At 37.4% G+C, this 19,098-nt stretch overlaps 1 protein-coding gene across 3 annotated transcripts; it reads right to left on the bottom strand.

The window, feature by feature from the left end:
- Positions 1–6,207: 6,207 nt before the first annotated feature.
- On the bottom strand, positions 6,208–19,012 carry LOC144977493 (nucleoporin SEH1-like). Of its 3 annotated transcripts, none has more exons than XM_078922787.1 (11): positions 18,908–19,012; positions 16,595–16,744; positions 15,265–15,315; positions 14,327–14,590; positions 13,983–14,128; positions 12,236–12,328; positions 11,441–11,581; positions 10,991–11,060; positions 9,687–9,765; positions 8,265–8,388; positions 6,208–7,222 (listed from the first exon to the last, which is right to left on the bottom strand). In XM_078922787.1, the coding sequence occupies exons 2-11, from the start codon at positions 16,697–16,699 to the stop codon at positions 7,123–7,125; spliced, it is 1,173 nt and encodes a 390-aa protein (XP_078778913.1). In that variant the 5' UTR covers positions 16,700–16,744; positions 18,908–19,012; the 3' UTR covers positions 6,208–7,122. The 3 variants fall into 3 exon arrangements, with proteins under 3 accessions (XP_078778913.1, XP_078778911.1, XP_078778912.1); XM_078922785.1 differs by having other exon boundaries at positions 18,843–19,009; XM_078922786.1 differs by having other exon boundaries at positions 18,838–18,969.
- Between the last annotated feature and the right edge of the window lie 86 nt (positions 19,013–19,098).

Below are 19,098 nucleotides of genomic sequence, written 5' to 3' on the forward strand. Positions count from 1 at the left end.
AATTCTGCAGGGAATCAGAGGTGTCACTCCCGATCTTCTTCCAAGGGAAACGCCTCCAGTCTTGTGCAAGAAGGTGTGTTTTTCATCACCATCGATGCTGATAGGATCTCACAACCTAAATTCAGTATATTTTACACAGTGCCTGATTTTTAAAAAAATAAAAAATTAGAGCTTATATATCGCGCAATATCCACTTAATGTGCTCAATGCTCTTTACAAGGGATCCCGACCTACAGCAACATGTAACATGTAGAATGAGACATGACGCCTGTTAGGCTGTTGATGGCCAGGTACTCATTTTACACCTGAGTACGGTGAGAGAATGTGAATAAAGAGTCTTTTCCAAGGACTAAACTATGCGCAGAGTGAGCCTCGAACCCAGGACCTTCCGATCCGAAGGAGAGTGTCATACCACAAGACCACATAGCCGCACTGGTTAGCTGATTAACTCACTCAACCCTAGAGTCTTTTGCTACTTTTCAAAATTGGAAAAAAATGTATCAAACATGAGCATATACATAGATAGTTTTATTCAACTTCCATTAACATGTAAAAAACTAAAAACATTAGCTCTGATTCTACGCCTATAATTTGTCTCATAAACATGTAATAAATAAGCATGGGGTATAAGTAACCCCTGGTAAACTACGGATATAGTCGGTGCTAGGTTTGAGTGAGCTAATATCCATAAATTGGGATTTTAGCCATGCACGTGGGACAGTGGGATTTGACCTCAAAAAACGGTATTATCCCTTTTTACTGGGATGATAGACTGGTTTGTTCTCCTAAGTTTTGTGTTTTTAAGGGTTTTACGACACCTACAACGCATTTGGGTCATACCAGCGCCAGTAACAAGGAAGAAAATAGGATAATTTAAAAAATCTAGAATTACAATAATTAAAGCACCCAAGAAAAAGTAAAATAAAGAATAAAGGGTAATTGGTTCAAATAGGGAACATGTCGATTCCAAGAGTATACTATCAAAGTACTTAGTTTGAGATCACTTAAAAGTCTCATCCAGACACCAGCACGGGATCCAATAAGAGGAACATAAATGTTTTCAAGACATGTTCAAAACAAAAAAATATCACCTCCCAAAACTAACTGTGGGATACCTGAGTACCCAAATAGCAGTATTCGATTACGTTATTTCAAGAATAAAAAGAATCACTTCGATTCCAAAATGGCTGACTATTGTTGACGTTTTCTACTTAACAAATTATCATTAGCAATCTACAATACACTACAAATGGCGACGAGCATCTAGAACCCAGATAAGTGCAATAACGTTTACATGTATTTTCATTCTACCAAGCCATAAAACTATAGTCTATTGACAGACTACTACCAACTATTGAGCTTGCATTCTCCAGTCTTGTACGTGTACATACCAACATGCCAAGACCCGACACCTTCAACGAAGGACTAGAGTCCTTCACAAACTATAAAGAAAGACTGGATGCGTTTTTTGTTGCAAACGACATTGCCGAACAGAAACAAACAGCAACTCTGCTATCATCCATCGGGGCTAAAACGTACAACACACTACGATGTTTGACGTCACCCGACCTTCCCTTTAGTAAAAGTTATGAAGAACTTTGCAAACTGCTGTCCAACCATTACTGCCCCCCTCCACTTGAGATAGTTGAAAGATTCAAGTTTCATAAACGCAGTCAAGCGATGGACGAATCGCTTCCGGATTTTTTAGCATCCATAAAACGGTTGGCTGAACACTGCAAATTCGGAGACAATTTAAAAATGTCTCTGCGTGACAGATTTGTTTGCGGAATACGCGATGAAACCATACAAAAGAGACTCTTGCAAGAGCCAAATCTCACTTTAGAATCTGCAACAGCTTTGGCACTTGCAATGGAAACTGCCCAGCGAGATGCAGCGGAAATCCACACAACAACATCCGGCAAATCAACAGCTGATCTCAACATTATAAAAACAAATCAGCCTTTACCTACTAACAGAAGACATAACTCACAAACATATCCACCATGCCAATCATGTGGGAAAAATAACCACAGGAGAGCCGACTGCTACCTCCGTGATGCAGTGTGTAAGTCATGCAACAAACAAGGACACATTCAGAGAGTGTGTCAGGCCAGGAAGGGCAGCCAACAACAGAGGAGAGGAGGAGACAGAACCTCACAATCCCGACAAGTTCACGAGCTAGATGAAGACAATGTTTCCGAAGATAATTTTACACTGGAAATGTTTCACATGGAAGGAAACACACCAAAAATAAAGGTAGACTTGCAAATCAATAATATTCCTACAAAAATGGAAGTTGACACAGGATCTGCTGTTTCAGTGATGACGAAGAGGGACTTCACAAAAACATTCAAAACCTTCCCAAATTTGGAAAAGACAGCTGTTCGTCTGAAAACATACACAGGTGAAACCATTATTCCACTGGGAAAAATTTCAGTTCATGTAGAACTCAACAATCAGAAGAAAATACTTCCACTCCTTATACTTGACAAAGGCAGCAATCCTATTTTGGGAAGAAACTGGTTGGCCGCTGTAAAACTGAACTGGCAGAGCATACATCAGATGACGACACCTAAAGATAGATTCAATACAGAAAAATTGAAAGCTCAGTTTCAAGATATATTTTCAGATGGAATTGGAAAAATAAAAGGAATAGAGGCAACACTTCATCTAAAAGAGGGAGCCGTTCCCAAATTCCACAAAGCCAGACCAGTGCCGTACGCCTTAAAACAAAAAGTTGAGAAAGAACTAGACAACTTAGAAGAACAAGGGATAATCACAAAAATTGCAACCTCGGATTGGGCCACACCCATCGTACCCGTATTGAAAAGCAATGGAACAGTGAGAATATGTGGTGACTTCAAGGTAACAGTCAACCCAGCACTTAACACAGAGCAATACACAATGCCAAAAATGGAAGACATGTTAGCTACTTTGGAACAAGGTCAAACATTCTCTAAAATTTATCTGAGACAAGCATACCTTCAGCTCCCTTTAGACAGTGCGTCACAAAAAGTAACAACAATCAACACGTCAAAAGGACTGTATTCCTTCAACCGTTTAGCGTTTGGTATTTCTTCGTCACCAGCAATTTGGCAAAAGACAATAGACACAATCCTCCAGGGAACACCCGGAGTTCAATGCAACCAAGATGACATGATAGTCACAGGGAAAACAAACGATGAACACTGGCAAAATCTGCTACTAGTCCTAGCTAGACTTCAAGAGTATGGACTGAAGGTCAATCTTGAAAAATGCCAATTCTTCCAAGACGAAGTTATCTTTTGCGGTGTCAAAATAACCAAAAATGGCTTGCACAAAACCGAAAACAAGGTCAAGGCCATCATCGACGCACCACAGCCAACAAACAAAACACAACTCAGATCATTCCTCGGGCTTGTAAATTATTACCACAAGTGGCTGGAAAATGTAGCTCAAATTGCGAAGCCACTGTACAATCTTCTACAGGATAACACAAAATTTGAATGGTCAACTGAAGCTGATCACGCTTTCATTCAAATAAAAACAATGATCGCTTCGGACAAAGTCCTCATGCGCTACGACCCCGATCGACCATTGCGACTCGCCTGTGACGCTTCACCATACGGCATCGGCTGCGTTCTCTCGCACATCACACCAGAAGGCGACGAAAGACCTATTGCATACGCCTCAAGAACCCTCAATAAGGCAGAACAGAATTACTCCCAACTAGACAGAGAAGCCCTAGCTATCACATGGGGTGTTAAAAAGTTCTTCAATTATGTATGTGGCAGGCACTTTACACTAATCACTGACCATCAGCCACTCAAATACATCTTCTCGCCCACAAAACCAGTCCCTGCAATGTCTGCAGCCAGACAACAGAGACATGCAATTTTCCTTTCAGCCTTCGACTACTCAATCGAATACAGGAACTCCAAGTCAAACGCTAATGCAGACGGATTTTCACGATTGCCTTTACCCACCACAAACTCAAGTCAAGAGGCCGATTCAGCAGATGAACTATTCTATACAGAAGTAATAGAGTCCTTACCAGTCAACGCAGCAAACGTTGCCAAAGAATCACGCCACGACAAAACACTGTCACAAGGCATACATTACGTCCAAACTGACAGATGGCCAAACACAGTCAACGAAGAACTGAAACCTTACTTCAACAAACAAAACGAACTGTCAGTGCAACAAAACTGTCTCTTTTGGGGATACAGACTCATCCCTCCACAAAAACTGCATGCAAAAATCTTAAGTGTTCTTCATGAAGGACACATTGGTATAGTCAAAATGAAAAACTTGGCTAGGGGATACTTCTGGTGGCCTGCTATTGACAAACAAATCGAGGCAACTACAAAAGGGTGCCCTGGTTGTGCTTCAGTTCAACCTGATCCACCGAAAGCTCCTCTTCACCCATGGCACTGGCCTGACAAGCCATGGCAAAGAATTCAAATAGACTTCGCGGACCATTCATGGGATTAATGTTTCTAGTGGTCGTCGACGCCCATTCCAAATGGGCCGAAATAATACCGACATCCAATGCCACATCCATTTCAACAATCAATATATTGAGCAATCTTTTTGCAAGATTTGGTTTACCTGAACAGCTCGTATCTGACAACGGTGTGCAGTTCACATCCCATGAATTCAAATCCTTCACAAAGGTCAATGGAATCAAGCACACCCTTAGCACACCCTACCACCCAGCAACCAACGGGCTGGCTGAGCGAATGGTCCAAACTTTCAAACAAGCAATGAAAGCTTCAAAAGATGAGAAGGGTACCATCCATACAAAACTGGCAAGATTCCTGTTTGCTTATAGGAATGCACCGCACACCACAACAAACGAGAGCCCAGCATCACTTATGTTTGGCAGACATCTGCGAACTCACCTAGACATCATTCGACCAAGCATTCATACAAGAGTATCTTCATGTCAAGACCGTCAGCTTCGTACTCACTCTTCTGCCAACACCAGAACTTCGACAACGGAGACAACGTCCTGGTCCGAGACTACCGCGGACACCAACGATGGCAACACGGCGTAATACATGCCCAAACGGAACACGCACCTTTGAAGTCAAAACAGCTCCCGGAGCCATATGGAGACGACACTCCGACCAAATTGTTCACACAAACACCCCTGCAATCACAAGCAAACCAGCACCAGCACCACTATTGGACATCGTCCCAAACTTCAGAACGACAGAGATACCAACCATGGTTCAAACAACCCCAGCGAATGACCGAGATCCAAATTCTACGCGGTCACAGGTCGAGGTCCCGCCCTCACCACATAGAGAATTCCCAAATTCTCTAACTCTCTCTGACAACATGTCACAGAGAACGCAATCTCAAAACAATCACAACACTACAAGTGCACCTTACACTACGAGAAGTGGTCGCAACGTGAGAAAACCTAACAAATTCACACTGTAGGCATGGCCATTTATAAGCCTTAAGCTTGACTATAATATTGGAAGAAATATTCGTGACGTTACGACCACAAACACAAAAACACTTTGCATCTACACAGCCGCATGAAGTTGACACTAGTTAAGACTATTAGAGTCCATTACTGTGTTTTCTTTTATCATTATGAACTGTTGACCACTTCAACTAGTTTAGTTCTACACAGAAGAAACACTTTTTCTTACTCATCATTGATATATGAGATAATTTTTCTTTTTTTTTCTTTCTCATTAACTCTTAATTAATCATTTAAGCTGTATAAAACAAATGTAAGAATGAATGAACCATTAAGTAAACCAAAACGAGCGAAAGTATAATAGCTCATTTTTTTTTTTAATCATCTAATTTTTTTAAGGGGGAGATTGTGGGATACCTGAGTACCCAAATAGCAGTATTCGATTACGTTATTTCAAGAATAAAAAGAATCACTTCGATTCCAAAATGGCTGACTATTGTTGACGTTTTCTACTTAACAAATTATCATTAGCAATCTACAATACACTACACTAACACTGTGCATTTGACAACTTCCCTCTCAGCCAAGGACTCCGGCAAGGGCCAGGACAAAACCAAGTAGCTAACCCCATTCCAAGACAAAGACATGGTATAAAGCAACTAAGAAAACGGACCAAGGGGGAAAGAAGACATAGCAAGTGACCCCACCCAGGATTTCCCCCCCCCCCCCCCCTCTCCACAACAACCAAAAAAAAAAAATGAAAAAAAGAAAAGAAAGTAAGACTAATCCTGACAAGCATCAATTTATTTCATTACAATTTCATTTATCTATACAAAATGTAAATAATCACAAGTCATGTATGAAAGTACTTTCAACAAGTAGTGAAAAATACTCATAACATGCTTTATTAAATTTCTTTTATCTCTCTCTCTCGTTCGTCTCTTTTATTTCTCTCTCTCTCTCTCTCTCTCTCTCTCTCTCTCTCTCTCAAACATACACTCTCTACCTCTCTCTTTCCCTCTCCCCTGCTCCACCTCGCACACTCTCTGTCTGTCTTAAACAACACTCTCTACCTCTCTCTTTCCCTTTCTCTCATCCCCCCCCCCCTCTCTCTCTCTCTAACGTGGAAGACTAATGGGGATAAAATGACAATTCATATTGCATACTAACGCGTACGAACACAGCTATTTACAATTACAACCGTTCAAAGTCGTATAGAATCCATTGAATTCATAACATTGCTTACATTCAATAAACTATGACTAAATAATTTTCCAGTCCAAGTAAGAATAATATCTGAAATTTTAAATGTCACGATATCCGGCCCCCTTATAAAAACCCAAACAAAACAACTCCTCCCCCCCTTAAAAAAAAACAACAAAACAACCCGTTCCCCCTCCCCCCTCTTCAGAAAACAAAAAACAAACAACAATAACAATCGACAACAAAAAAAAAAATGCAAAAATCATTCTTTTAAAATTTTTAATTTGTATCTTATTCCTTCCCCTTCCCTGCCCCCCCCCCTCCCCCCTGGGACACTACATTACAATAAACCCCCCCAAAACAAAAAAAAAAACAACCCAAAAACAAAAAAAAAACAATATAAAAAATACAAGACATCAACAAACAAGCAAACAATTGAAAATCACTTCAAGCAGGAACTGACTTCATTCCTGCTTGTCCCGCCGTCCTGACCTGAAATGTCAATAGTACATTTTCCCTTGGTCCACCTCGATCTCCATCGAAGGCCATCCAGACGTCCTCTTGATGTTCATGTTGATGTTACCCGGAGGAGGGGTCATTCTATGAGGGGATAAAAAAAAAATAAAATAAACAAAAATAAAAAAAACAGAAACTTGCGCGAGAGTTTTTATATCCAGCAATATCCATGAAACGTCCTTAAACTCAAAGTGCTTTACAAGGGGTCTCTAGCCAATAGCAGCACTTGACATGTAGGATGAAACATGAAGCCTGTTAGGCGATATTACATTTTTTTTTTCCAACAGAGACAAAGCTGATAATGGCCAAGTACTCATTTTACACCTGGGTACGGTGAGAGAATGTGAGTAAAGAGCCTTTTCCAAGGATTCAACTATGTACCACTCAGAGTGGGACTCGAACCCAGGACCTTCCAATCCGAAGGCGAGTGTCATAACACAAGACCGCATAGCTGCACAAACACACATGAAGATGTATTACAAGTATCAAATCGTCTGCATTGGTAAATTCATGATCGATTGAATACAGAATATTTAATTCCTTAATAAAAATATAAATATTTATGTCTAAGTGCACACATAACATACACACACATGTACACAGACAAACAAACATGCATACAAAAGACCAGTATCTGCTCTCGTAAATCACCCGAACAAACCTACAGATAAACAGTCTCCTCCCCTCTCTCTTTCTCTCGAAATCCATCTTTACAAACCCACAAATATTATGCTTTCACTCTCTCTCTAAACCCATCTTTACAAACCACAAATATTGACCGCCCCCCCCCCCCTTCTTTCTCTCTCCATCTCCCTCTATCTCTAAACCCATCTTTACAAACCAACAGGTCTCTCCCCCCCTCTCTCTCTCTGTCGGTGTCTCTCTCTCTCTCTCTCTGTCTCTCTCTCTCTCTCTCTCTCAACACATTTTTACAAATTTCATACTCCCTCCTCTCTCTTTCTCTCTCTCTCTCTCTGTCGGCGTCTCTCTCTCTCTCACTCTCTCTCTCTCTCTCTCAACACATTTTTACAAATTTCATACTCCCTCCTCTCTCTTTCTCTCTCTCTCTCTCTCTCTCTCTCTCTCTCTCTCTCTCTCTCTCTATCTTTCCCTTTCTATCTCTTACCTCATTTGAGAAGATGTAGGGGTAGTGGAGAGACTTCCAGCCATCATGGAAGCTCTTTCCACTTCAGTCATCGTACTGTTGGCTTTTAATCTCTGGACACATTTCCATTGACCCACGTAGTTGGCTGACAAATAGATATGGAATAATAATGATGATGATGATGATGATGATAATAATAATGATAATAATAATGATGATGATGATGATGATGATGATGATGATGTTGATGATGATGATAATGATGATTATAATGATGATTATAATAATAATAATAATAATAATAATAATAATAATAATAATAATAATAATAACAATAATAATAATAATAATAATAATAATAATAATAATAATAATAATATAATAATAATAATAATAATAATAATAAATAATTAAAAAAAAAAAATTAAAAAAAAAAAAAAAAAAAAAAAAAAAAAAATAATAATAATAAAATAATAATAAATAATAATAATAATAATAATAATAAAATATAATAATAATAATAATAATAATAATAATAATAATAATAATAATATCATAATAACAATGATAATTATTAAGAAAAAATAATGATAATAATGTGAATTTGGGGAGTGCATTACAAGAACACATCTGAGGATGATCATAAGTTCCGAACAGGGGATTTCAATTCAATAAGCTCATTAATGTATTTTGGAGCAGATCCATGGAGGCACTTCAAAGCCAGTGTTGCTACGTTGTAGTCAATCCTAGATCTGGTGGAAAGCACTTTGCAATAGACTAGCATCCTATCCAAAGGATAGTAAGCAATTGCTATTGTCCATTTCACGCTATAGAAACTGGGCTCCATGGGTCTAATGGCTCTGATATTTAATATGTTACCTATCATCTAAAAACGGTACTATGTTGGGCTGAACCAAGTGCCTAAAAGTCTTTTCATTATAAAAATGTCCTTAAATGAGAAAATAGTTTCTGTCTTTCAGCACCATTGGCCGCACTGTGCGGCCAGAGTAGAATCTATTCTACTGCCCAATGGCCGCACAGTGCAGCCAGTCTTAAAAGACAAAAAAAATTAATAATGTAATCCAATCCTACTTTCTACAAAAAGTACTAGAAATTAAACCAATGGTATCATTTCTTTCATCAGAACATTCAATTGGCCTTAGGGGGGGGGGGGGGTATTTTAATTGAGATTTTGCACTGAATTCGAATGTTGCTTTGTCTTAGTTTGTCATTCTCCATGCTGCCTCAATCAGGTATCAGCCATTTTGTGACGGAAATGCGAATATAGCCTCAAAGCTGAAAGAGTTAAAAAACTCTAAAAATCAGACCCAAGTTTTATATTTTCGACTATCATGTTAATTTTTGTTGTCAAAAAAAACACCCCGACATAATACCGTTTTGAGGCGATGGGTCACATATTCAAGGGTATTAATAATGACAAACCTTTCCATATAAGGACCGATCCATCGCTCGCTGTTGATGCCAGCTTGGTTCCTAAGACAGACCAGGACACACGCCATACCTAAGCAAAGCAAATCATAATAATTAGTGTCATGGCAAGATGTAAATTTTCTTTTTTTTTTAATGGTAGTTCAGGGTTGCCAATTCAGGAGGAAAAATTTACTGAACTTTTATGCAAACGCATTGACCGACTCCTTTCTGAGTGTTGAACTCCAGTAAAAACACATTGAGTACTTACTTTTTCCCCCGTTTAACAGGTGATTAGAAAATATAGTGAGGGATTATAATATACTGAATTCCGTAAAAATATGGAAAATTGGCAACCTTGGTAGCTTTATATTAGACCTGCCAAACTGAAAATTAAAAAAAATTCGTAATTCTTAGGAGTATAAAAATTGTAGTCACAATAGTTAACTTTAAAAAGCCCTACAATTTTCCTTCACAAGAAATAAATAACACTTCAAAATCCTAAAATAAATAGTCCAGCGGAATCTACTTTCACTTTCACTAAATTTTAACGACTAAAGATGCTTATGAGGTTCTGTTAGTGCAGTCAAATTTTTTTTTAGTATTTCTACGATTTTTTCATAACAGTAGACAAATCTGATATTTAGCTCAATATCCAGAAAATGAACTTATAGCATTTTACAGGGGGGGGGGGGGGGGGTCCCAAGCCAACAGCAGCACTTTAACACATAGGACGAGACATGATGCCTGTAAAGTGCTCATTACAATTCATTTCCATCAGAGACAACACAGTATGTTACAGCCGACCAAGTACTCGTTTTACAACAGAGTGTGGTAAGAGAATGAGAGTAAATAGTCTTTTCAAGATTTTATTTTAAAAACCAACAAAAACAAAAAACAAACAACAACGACAACAAAATAAAAAAAAAAAACCAACAAAAAACAAAAAAAATCCAACCAACCATTCCCCTGAAATAAAAAATCAAATGAAAATACCACTTTACATGTGCTTATGGATTGCCCATTATACAACGTGCAACGTTCGAACCACTGGGTCACCCCAACAACACCCAACACAAAGCTCTATGGTGAGGCTGAGGACCTAAAGCGGACCACAGACTTCATAGCAGATATCAGACTGCAGCCATAGATGTCCATCAGAGGAAAGAAGAAGAAGAAGAAGAAAATTAAAATAAAGCAACCCACCCCCCCCACCAAAAAAAAAAAAAAACCCCACAAAAAAACCCCCAAAAACACAAGAACAAAATTAAACAAATAAAAAAACAAAATTCATAACCGGTGAAAGCCGACCGACTCACCAAAGCTTTGTGATCATCAGAATTTCCGATATGTCGAACTTCAAATCCAATGGTGTTGTGGGATTCTTCTCTGAGAGAGTAAAAAAAATATAATGAAAAAATTATTTTAAATGACACAGTTAAAAAACAAAAAGCATTCATAAATGTTAAAACAATATCCACAAAACTATGAAACATAAAACAAAATGCTTCAGCTAAGCCACCCAAATAAAGTCATTCTTTTCCTAACGAGAGAGGGAAAGAGAGAGTGAGAGGGAGGGAGAGAGAGAGAGAGAGAGAGAGAGAGAGAGAGAGAGAGAGAGAGAGAGAGAGTGAAAGAGAGAAATAGAGAAAGAAGAGAGAGCAGAGAGAGAGAGAGAGAGAGAGAGTGAAAGAGGAAAGAGAGAGAGAGATATATATATAAGAGAATGAGAGCACTGCTGATTTGATAAATCAAATTAGGACTCTTACCCAATGTCCTTGAGCGAAAAAATGTCGAGTTCACTTGAGGCTACAGCAAGCAAATGGAAGGATCGACCCAGATGTGGCGCAAACTGGACATCATGGACTGGGTGAGTCACCCGGGATAAGCTTTCCATACAATCCCATTTCCTAGTAAGGTCAAAGGCTAATATTACATATTATTCAAAAACTTGGAGCAGAAAAGTGTGTGCAAGTGTAGGAATTCAAAACAAAATAAAATAAAAAAACAAAACAGATTTTATATCGTACAATATCTACTAAAATTGCTCAAAGCGCTTTACAAAGGATCCCTAGGAAAGCAACACTTAACACGTAGGACGAGACATGATGATGCCTGTCAGGGAATATTACAAATTTTTTTTTCAGACAGAGACAATGCTGTTAACGAGGCAGGTACTCATTTTTACATCTGAGTATGGTGAGAGAAGAATGTGAGTGAAGAGCCTTTTCCAAGTACTTAACTAGGCGCTGCTCAGACTCAAACCCAGGACCTTCTGATACAAAAGCGAGTGTCATACCACAAGATCACATGGTCACACAAGTAATAATGGGAAGAAAATGAATTATATCCCCTGTAGATTAACTTGCTTAATAAGTAATAAACAAAAATTAATGCAACATCTTCAATAAAGAACAAGATACCAAACACGGAATGTTTCAGGCTCAAAACCCTTCTTCAGCCAACAACAAACAAAACCCAATAAAGACATAAATTCATCACTAAATTCCAGATTGACGACAGTCAATGATGATGTCTAGATCAAAAGGTAAGTCTTATATTACCTGGTAATGTCATTGAATCTGTAAATGAATACTTTCGGATCTGTGGGATAGTTACGATCATCACTTCCAACGGCTATAGTGGGAGGGTGAATCCTAAATTTTTAGAACAAATACACAGTGAGAAAGTCAGATTCAGAAAAAACACCATTTCTATTCAAACTAACTTCAGTGTCAATTGAACTTTTTGTAAATGTTGCTGCTCGAAGTTCGAAGAAATAAATAATAACGTGAAGTTGAATGTAAGCTTCAATTTAATTACAAAAACAGATCAAATGAACGTTTTGGGTTTCCCCTTTATCAACAAAACAAGATGATTGAAACACCACAGATGATTGAGATGATGTAGATTCATCTTAACTACGCCACTACCACATCATCTCATTCATCTGTGGTGTTTCAATCATCCTGTTTTGTTGATAAAGGGGAAACCCGAAACATTCATTTGATCTTTTTTTGTAATTAAATTGAAGCTTACATTCAACTTCACGTTATTATTTATTGAACTTTTTGGAACTGTCATTGAAAAATTCCTTTAAGTTGCTTTCAAATATTTTTATTAAAAAAAAATGTTACTGTGAAGTCACCTTTGTTTATTTTTACCGTTCCAACGTAATTTTGAATTAAATATCACATATTATTGATGCTATGTATTTAACTTTAAAAATTCATAACCGCCAGCCAGATAAAATGTGCCAATACACAAAACTATGTGCAACGTTAAATGTCTATAGTCTGAATGATAGAATTTAGTGAGATCTAATTGTTAAAATGGCAGTCTAAAAACAATAACAAAGATCTGAGTGACGTTAATTTCGTTCCATCTATACAATTTCCATTTATAAAATGTTCAGTAGTAAAATTATTCCCATTTTTTTTTTTCATTTATTGGGCACTCAAATTTTGTTTGAATTTTATAATAACGCAATTACATATGCTTGTGTCCTATATCTTTCATTATTGTGTTTTATCCATGTGGCATTAATTCTTCCCATAACAATGACTAAAACGTTAAATTCTAAACACTGAGTCATGTAGGCTTTAAAAAAAACAATATCATTGTTATTATTATTATTATTATTAATTATCAGCCATCATCCCCTTTATAGAACGAGACAAAACGCCCGCTAGGCAATATTACAATTTTTTCTGACAGACACAATGCTGTTAACGGCCAGTACTCATTTTACACCTGAGTACAGTGAGAGAATGTGAGTAAAGAGCCTTTTCCAAGGACTCAACTATGCGCCGAGCGAGGCTCGAACCCAGGGCCTTCTGATCCAAAAGCGAGAGTCATACCACTAGACCACATAGCCGCACAATTCTGGCCTCTGGAGCTGGGTGACTGAATTGTATCTGTACAATATGTCATTACCTCCCATGAGAATCAGATTTCTCATGCTCAGATTCTAGCAGGTTCTGATAAGTTAAAAAAAATATAAGTAAATAAATAAAATTCCCTTAATCCATCCCACAGAGGAAATTTCTCGAGGGTCTATTCCAAGGGAAGACTGTAGTGCTGCAAATTAAGCTAGGGTGAGGTGACTTGCTCAAGGCCACACAGCGCAGCGGTGAGTGATCAAACTCGGTACCTTTCGAGTACGAAGCAAAGACCGTACTGCTGAGCCATGCTGTTCTGTATACACATGTCCTAATATACAGACTTTTTGACTTCTCCCGAGAGCGTGTTAGATTCCAGCGAGCAGTGTACATGAAAAATTGCAATGATTTTGACAATAAAAAAACATACCTAGAGTTACTCCATGAAAGACAACTCAGACTAGCATTTGTGCCACCTATAGAAATGGCAATCTCATGCTGTAATTGCCAGTTGCTCAAATTCATCACATCCACGGCTTCGTACATTCTTACGATCCCATCAGCTGAACAAGTTGCCTAGATGGGATTTTAAAAAAAATAAAAATTATATGTTAATGACAATGATAGCAGCTGATTAATTGATTATAAGTTTACTAAACTTAATCAACAATTTTAAAAAAAATCCCTACCTCCCCAAAAACAAAACAAAACAAAAAATACACTCCCACACATAAACAAATTAGACAAAAACAAAACACAAAACAAAGGACTCACCAAAAGAAGACCAAGATGCTTTGGACCGAATCGTACATCAGTAACGGAAGTCCTGCTGTCCACCAGTGACGCCTTATTGGGCCAGGCATTGGTGTTGGTGCCTGTATCCCTGGCCCCTCTGTTAAAATTCATATTGTTGGTTACAGCACCATTCTTACTCAGCTCCTCCCAAACTGCTACGGTACGATCAAACGAACATGTGGCTAGAACCTGTCCAAACTCTGGGTGGGCCCAAGTCACCCTCCATACTGATCCACTGTGAGTCTGTGGATGAAAAAAATAAGGTGTTGAGGGGTACTTTATTGTGGTGGAAGAGTTAAGAAAGAAAATTACCGTAGTCTTTGATGGTTGTAAAATGATATAATGGGATTTTTAGCTGTCAGTAATCTTAGATCAATCTATGATGCATATTTGTTATTTTTTGCCAATTTCTGATATGTAAGCGCTGCAGAATCCGATGACTGTGGGTGTTTAGATGCCTATAAATTCATTATTCATTTATTTATTTATATTTAAACTAATTTTCTGAGACTGTCAATTTTTTTACATTGCATTATATTGACAACTAATTGTATAAAATATTACATATAAGTATTAATTTTTTTCTTCAAACTTTTGTTTGATGTTTCATTTTCTTTAATATATTAATTACTCTCTCCTTACAAGCCATTTTCAGGATTTTCCCCAAAACTTCACACCCAACTTACACAAAAACCGATTTTTTATCTCTCAAAAACAATAGGAATAAAGTTCTTCCGATGCATAATTTCTTTAGCAAAACATGCTCTACAACACACTGTTCATTTTCTTTAAATTTTATGATGTACAAAAGAAATTTGAGTAAGAAAAAGTTGGTCGTATCGTAACGAATGTGACGATTTTCCTATAGGTGGTAAGGGAGGGTCTAACTGACACACTGTCTAACTGAAAACACTTACCCTCCAGGAGGCTGAACAATGCCATTTGCCATCCTTGCCTAAATCCCAGACCTGAAAATTAATTAAACAAAACCAAAGGTCAGACTCTTAGTGAAATTTGGGATTCTAAGTTTTAAATATATAAATGAGCTGTTCACCTCTATGTCCATTTTGCCTATATTAAATTATACCTGGTTTTCCTGCTTCCAAACTACACCAGGAACTTCTTCTTCTCCTCCTCCTCGTCCTTCTTCTTCTTCTTCTCCTCCTCTTCTTCTACTTGTTATTGTTATTGTTGATGTGGTGTTGTGGTTGCCGTGGATGTGGTGTTGTGGTTGTCGTTGCTGCTGTTGTCGTTCTTGATGTGTTGTTGTTGTTGTTGTTCTTCTTCTTCTTCTTCTTGTTCTTCTTCTTGTTCTTCTTCTTGTTCTTCTTGTTCTTGTTCTTCTTGTTCTTCTTCTTCTTCTTCTTCTTCTAAACAAATTTTACACTGAAGTCATTATTATCATTACTCATATTTACAGCCATTATCAATATACTGGTGAGATTTGTAATCGGAGTAGGAAAGTTTTTAGAGTGAATTATGTACTTTAAAAACATAACATAACAAAACAAAACAAACAAAATAGCAAAACAGAAAAACAACTAAATGATTGATAAAAAAAAAAAAACATTTCTATGATTTTACTCAACATGTACATATGTGCAAGTCTGACATCCAAATGCAATTATAGACCTAGTTTAACATTGTCGTAATGGGCAATATTTTGTGTAATTTTTGAGATTTTCATTACAACAATGAGCCCACAATGAATTGGGTTATCAGTCTTGCAAATAAGTGCACGTCAATCTTACTCTATTCATACATAATTTGGTTGATGTGGTTCCCGTTAAATATTCTTTAAATATTTGGCTTAAGATAAAAGCAAAATATAAAACAGTGAATGTCAAGTTAAAAAAGGTAATAATTAATAAGCTTTGTATCCAATAACTCAGTTGGTAGAGCATTCACTTCCCAGGTGAAGTCCAACCCCCCCCCCCCTCCCTATCTACTCAGCAGTGATGGGTCGCTGTTTTTTAAAGATCTGGCAGAAAGTACTTTGCGATAGACTAGCACCCTACTCAAAGGGTAGAAAACAATTTCTATTGTCCATTTAATGCTATAGAAATAGGGGAAGACTCTGGCTCCATGGGCCAAATGATAGCTCTGAAGGACTACAGTTATGAACCATACCTTAACTGGAGATAAAGATAAAGGGAGTAAATCTGACTCATGAATGTTGCTCATTTACTCCCTTTATTTATCTCCTTTATATTGACTCATTTAGGCACCTCTATATATTAGTCATACCTTAACTGTTTGGTCACTTGAACAGGTGGCCATACGTTTACCATGGTGATCAAATGACACATCATGAATAATATCCGCATGCTCTGTCTTGACAGCCACAAACATTATCAACTTTAATTCATCAAAATTTGGTCATGAAATCTACTTCCTCTGAAAGAAACAAATATGTTAAAAAAAAAAAAAATTAATATGTAACTATAACAGCTTCAAAAAAGAAAAAATACAAAATACCAAACACTGAAAATTTCGGGTTCAAAACTGTCCTTCAGATAACACACCCCCCCCCCCCCCCCCCACCCCAAAAAAAAAAAACAAACAAAAAAAAAACCGAAAGAAAACATGAATATCCTATTTCTAAAAAAAAACAAACAGATCGACGGCATGAGTCTGCCAGTCTCCACCGAGTCAATGGCGCTTTACAATTAAATTACAAGTCCAAGACATAATTTATAATAATAGATAATAATAATAAGTCAGAGTCTGAGTCTGACATAATTATTGAAAGGCTGCGGTTATTCAGAGTCGACTCTGAATAACTTTCTCCGGTTATTCAGAGTCGACTCTGAATAACTGTCTACGGTTATTCAGAGTCGGGGAGTCCACTCTGAATAACTGTCTACAGTTATTCAGAGTCGGGGAGTCCACTCTGAATAACTGTAAACAGTTGACTCTGAATAACTGTCTACAGTTATTCAGAATCGAGGAGTCGACTCTGAATAACTGTAGACAGTTATGAGTGATGAACTTCCAGTTACCAACCACACGGTTTTTCTGTTTGTTTTTTTTCTTCTCTCCCACCTCTGTTTAACCCTACGGGGAAAAAATCGTTTTACTTTTTCGTATTTTCTTGTCTCTTCTGTCATGGCAGTTTTTTGCATCTGTGATTTGCATTGCAGCCGCAAAATTTGCAATTTTTTGCAAATTGTCGAGATTTTGAAAAAAAAAAAAAAAAAAAAGAAAAAGAAATATTTAAAAAAATATAGTGGGGACCAGTGATGATAATCTTCCGCGGATTTCTGGGATTTTAGGATTTGTTCATAAATGTTCCGTTGTTTTTTGTCATGTCAAACATTTTCTGCTCAGTGGTAGTTCAGGGGGGGGGGGGGGGGGGGGGGGAAACAATAATATGCCTTCTATCTTCTTTGACACCTCTGCTCAGTTGCATGAATTTTGGTGACACTCCTTTATTTATGACGTTAGTCTAGACACGCTGGCGCCAAATGTCAAAGGCAGCACAAGACACATGGTGGCCATGGATGAGAAGATAATCGAAAGGGAAGGGGATGGAGCAAATGGGTACTTTTTAGCTGTAACATGATAATACATTCATTTGACGATTTTATAAGGTTTATAAGCGTGTCTTTTTTTTTTTCTTCCTTTTTAAGTTTTGTTTTGTTTTTGTTTGATTGTTCTGAATTTGTTAATAGAATTCATTACAACTTGTGTCTAATTATAAAACAATTTTAAAAAAAATCAATTCATTAATCCCCCCCCTCTCTCTCTCTCTCTCTCTCTCTCTCTCTCTCTCTCTCTCTCCCTCTCTCTCTCAGCCACCCTTCTATCTTCATATTATGTTTATAGATATCATCATTTGGTAATAGAGAGATAATAAGTTAGGCTGATCGATTTAAGAAATGGTTGTTTATAAGCTAATTTAAATTTGCTTTGTTGATGGAATATGTTTTGCAATTGATTAAAGATTCTTATTTATAAGCGACTGAAGTTGAAAAATCGCCAAGTTTTAAGAATTTGGCACTAAAATTGCCAAAGTCACAAAATAACCGTAGTAAACTGGTATATCAAATTGAAAGAAACTCATCTCGCAAGAACTCAACTCGATAATCGATAGGCTACTCACTCGGCTCTAAATATCTGTACACATGGTTATCCAGGGTCGACTCTGAATAACCATCTCCAGTTATCCAGAGTCGACTCTGAATAACTGCCTACAGTCCTACAGTTATCCAGAGTTGACTCTGAATAACCACTTCGTTATTGAAATGAGAATGAGAATTTTGGAGAGCACTGCTGTAGCCTACTGTGTATAGCGCTCACCGGATCAAGTTAATGTTTTGGGAATAAAACAGTTTGACGTGGGGTTTAGATCCTTTTAATTTAATTGCAACTGTATAGGAAGAGATAGAAATAGGTTTGGGGGAGGGAGACTTGACGTTGATAAAGATGAGTAAGAGTAAGTGTGTAAGTGACTAACAACAATGCATATCAGGCGTCTCTGCAGTTACCTTACCATATAGGAATGTTATGTGCATGAATGAATAAATTCGCCTCACATCTAACCATGCAAATATGTACCTATCAATATGAAAAAGGGAGTTTAATGCATATCTAGACCTAGATACATTGTAAACTTTTTCGTGAAAATTAATTGTTTGTTGACAATACTCTTGTGGTGTGAATAACGTCCCTTTGTTATTTATCCGGGAAAAAAAGGTGACGTTCAAGTGTATAGTTCTGTTGAAAATATCACATAAACATCTTTCACT

The sequence above is a fragment of the Berghia stephanieae genome, chromosome 7 (assembly GCF_034508935.2).
Source record: "Berghia stephanieae isolate SIO BIC M18660-M18661 chromosome 7, UCSD_Bste_1.3, whole genome shotgun sequence".
NCBI lineage: Eukaryota > Metazoa > Mollusca > Gastropoda > Nudibranchia > Aeolidiidae > Berghia > Berghia stephanieae.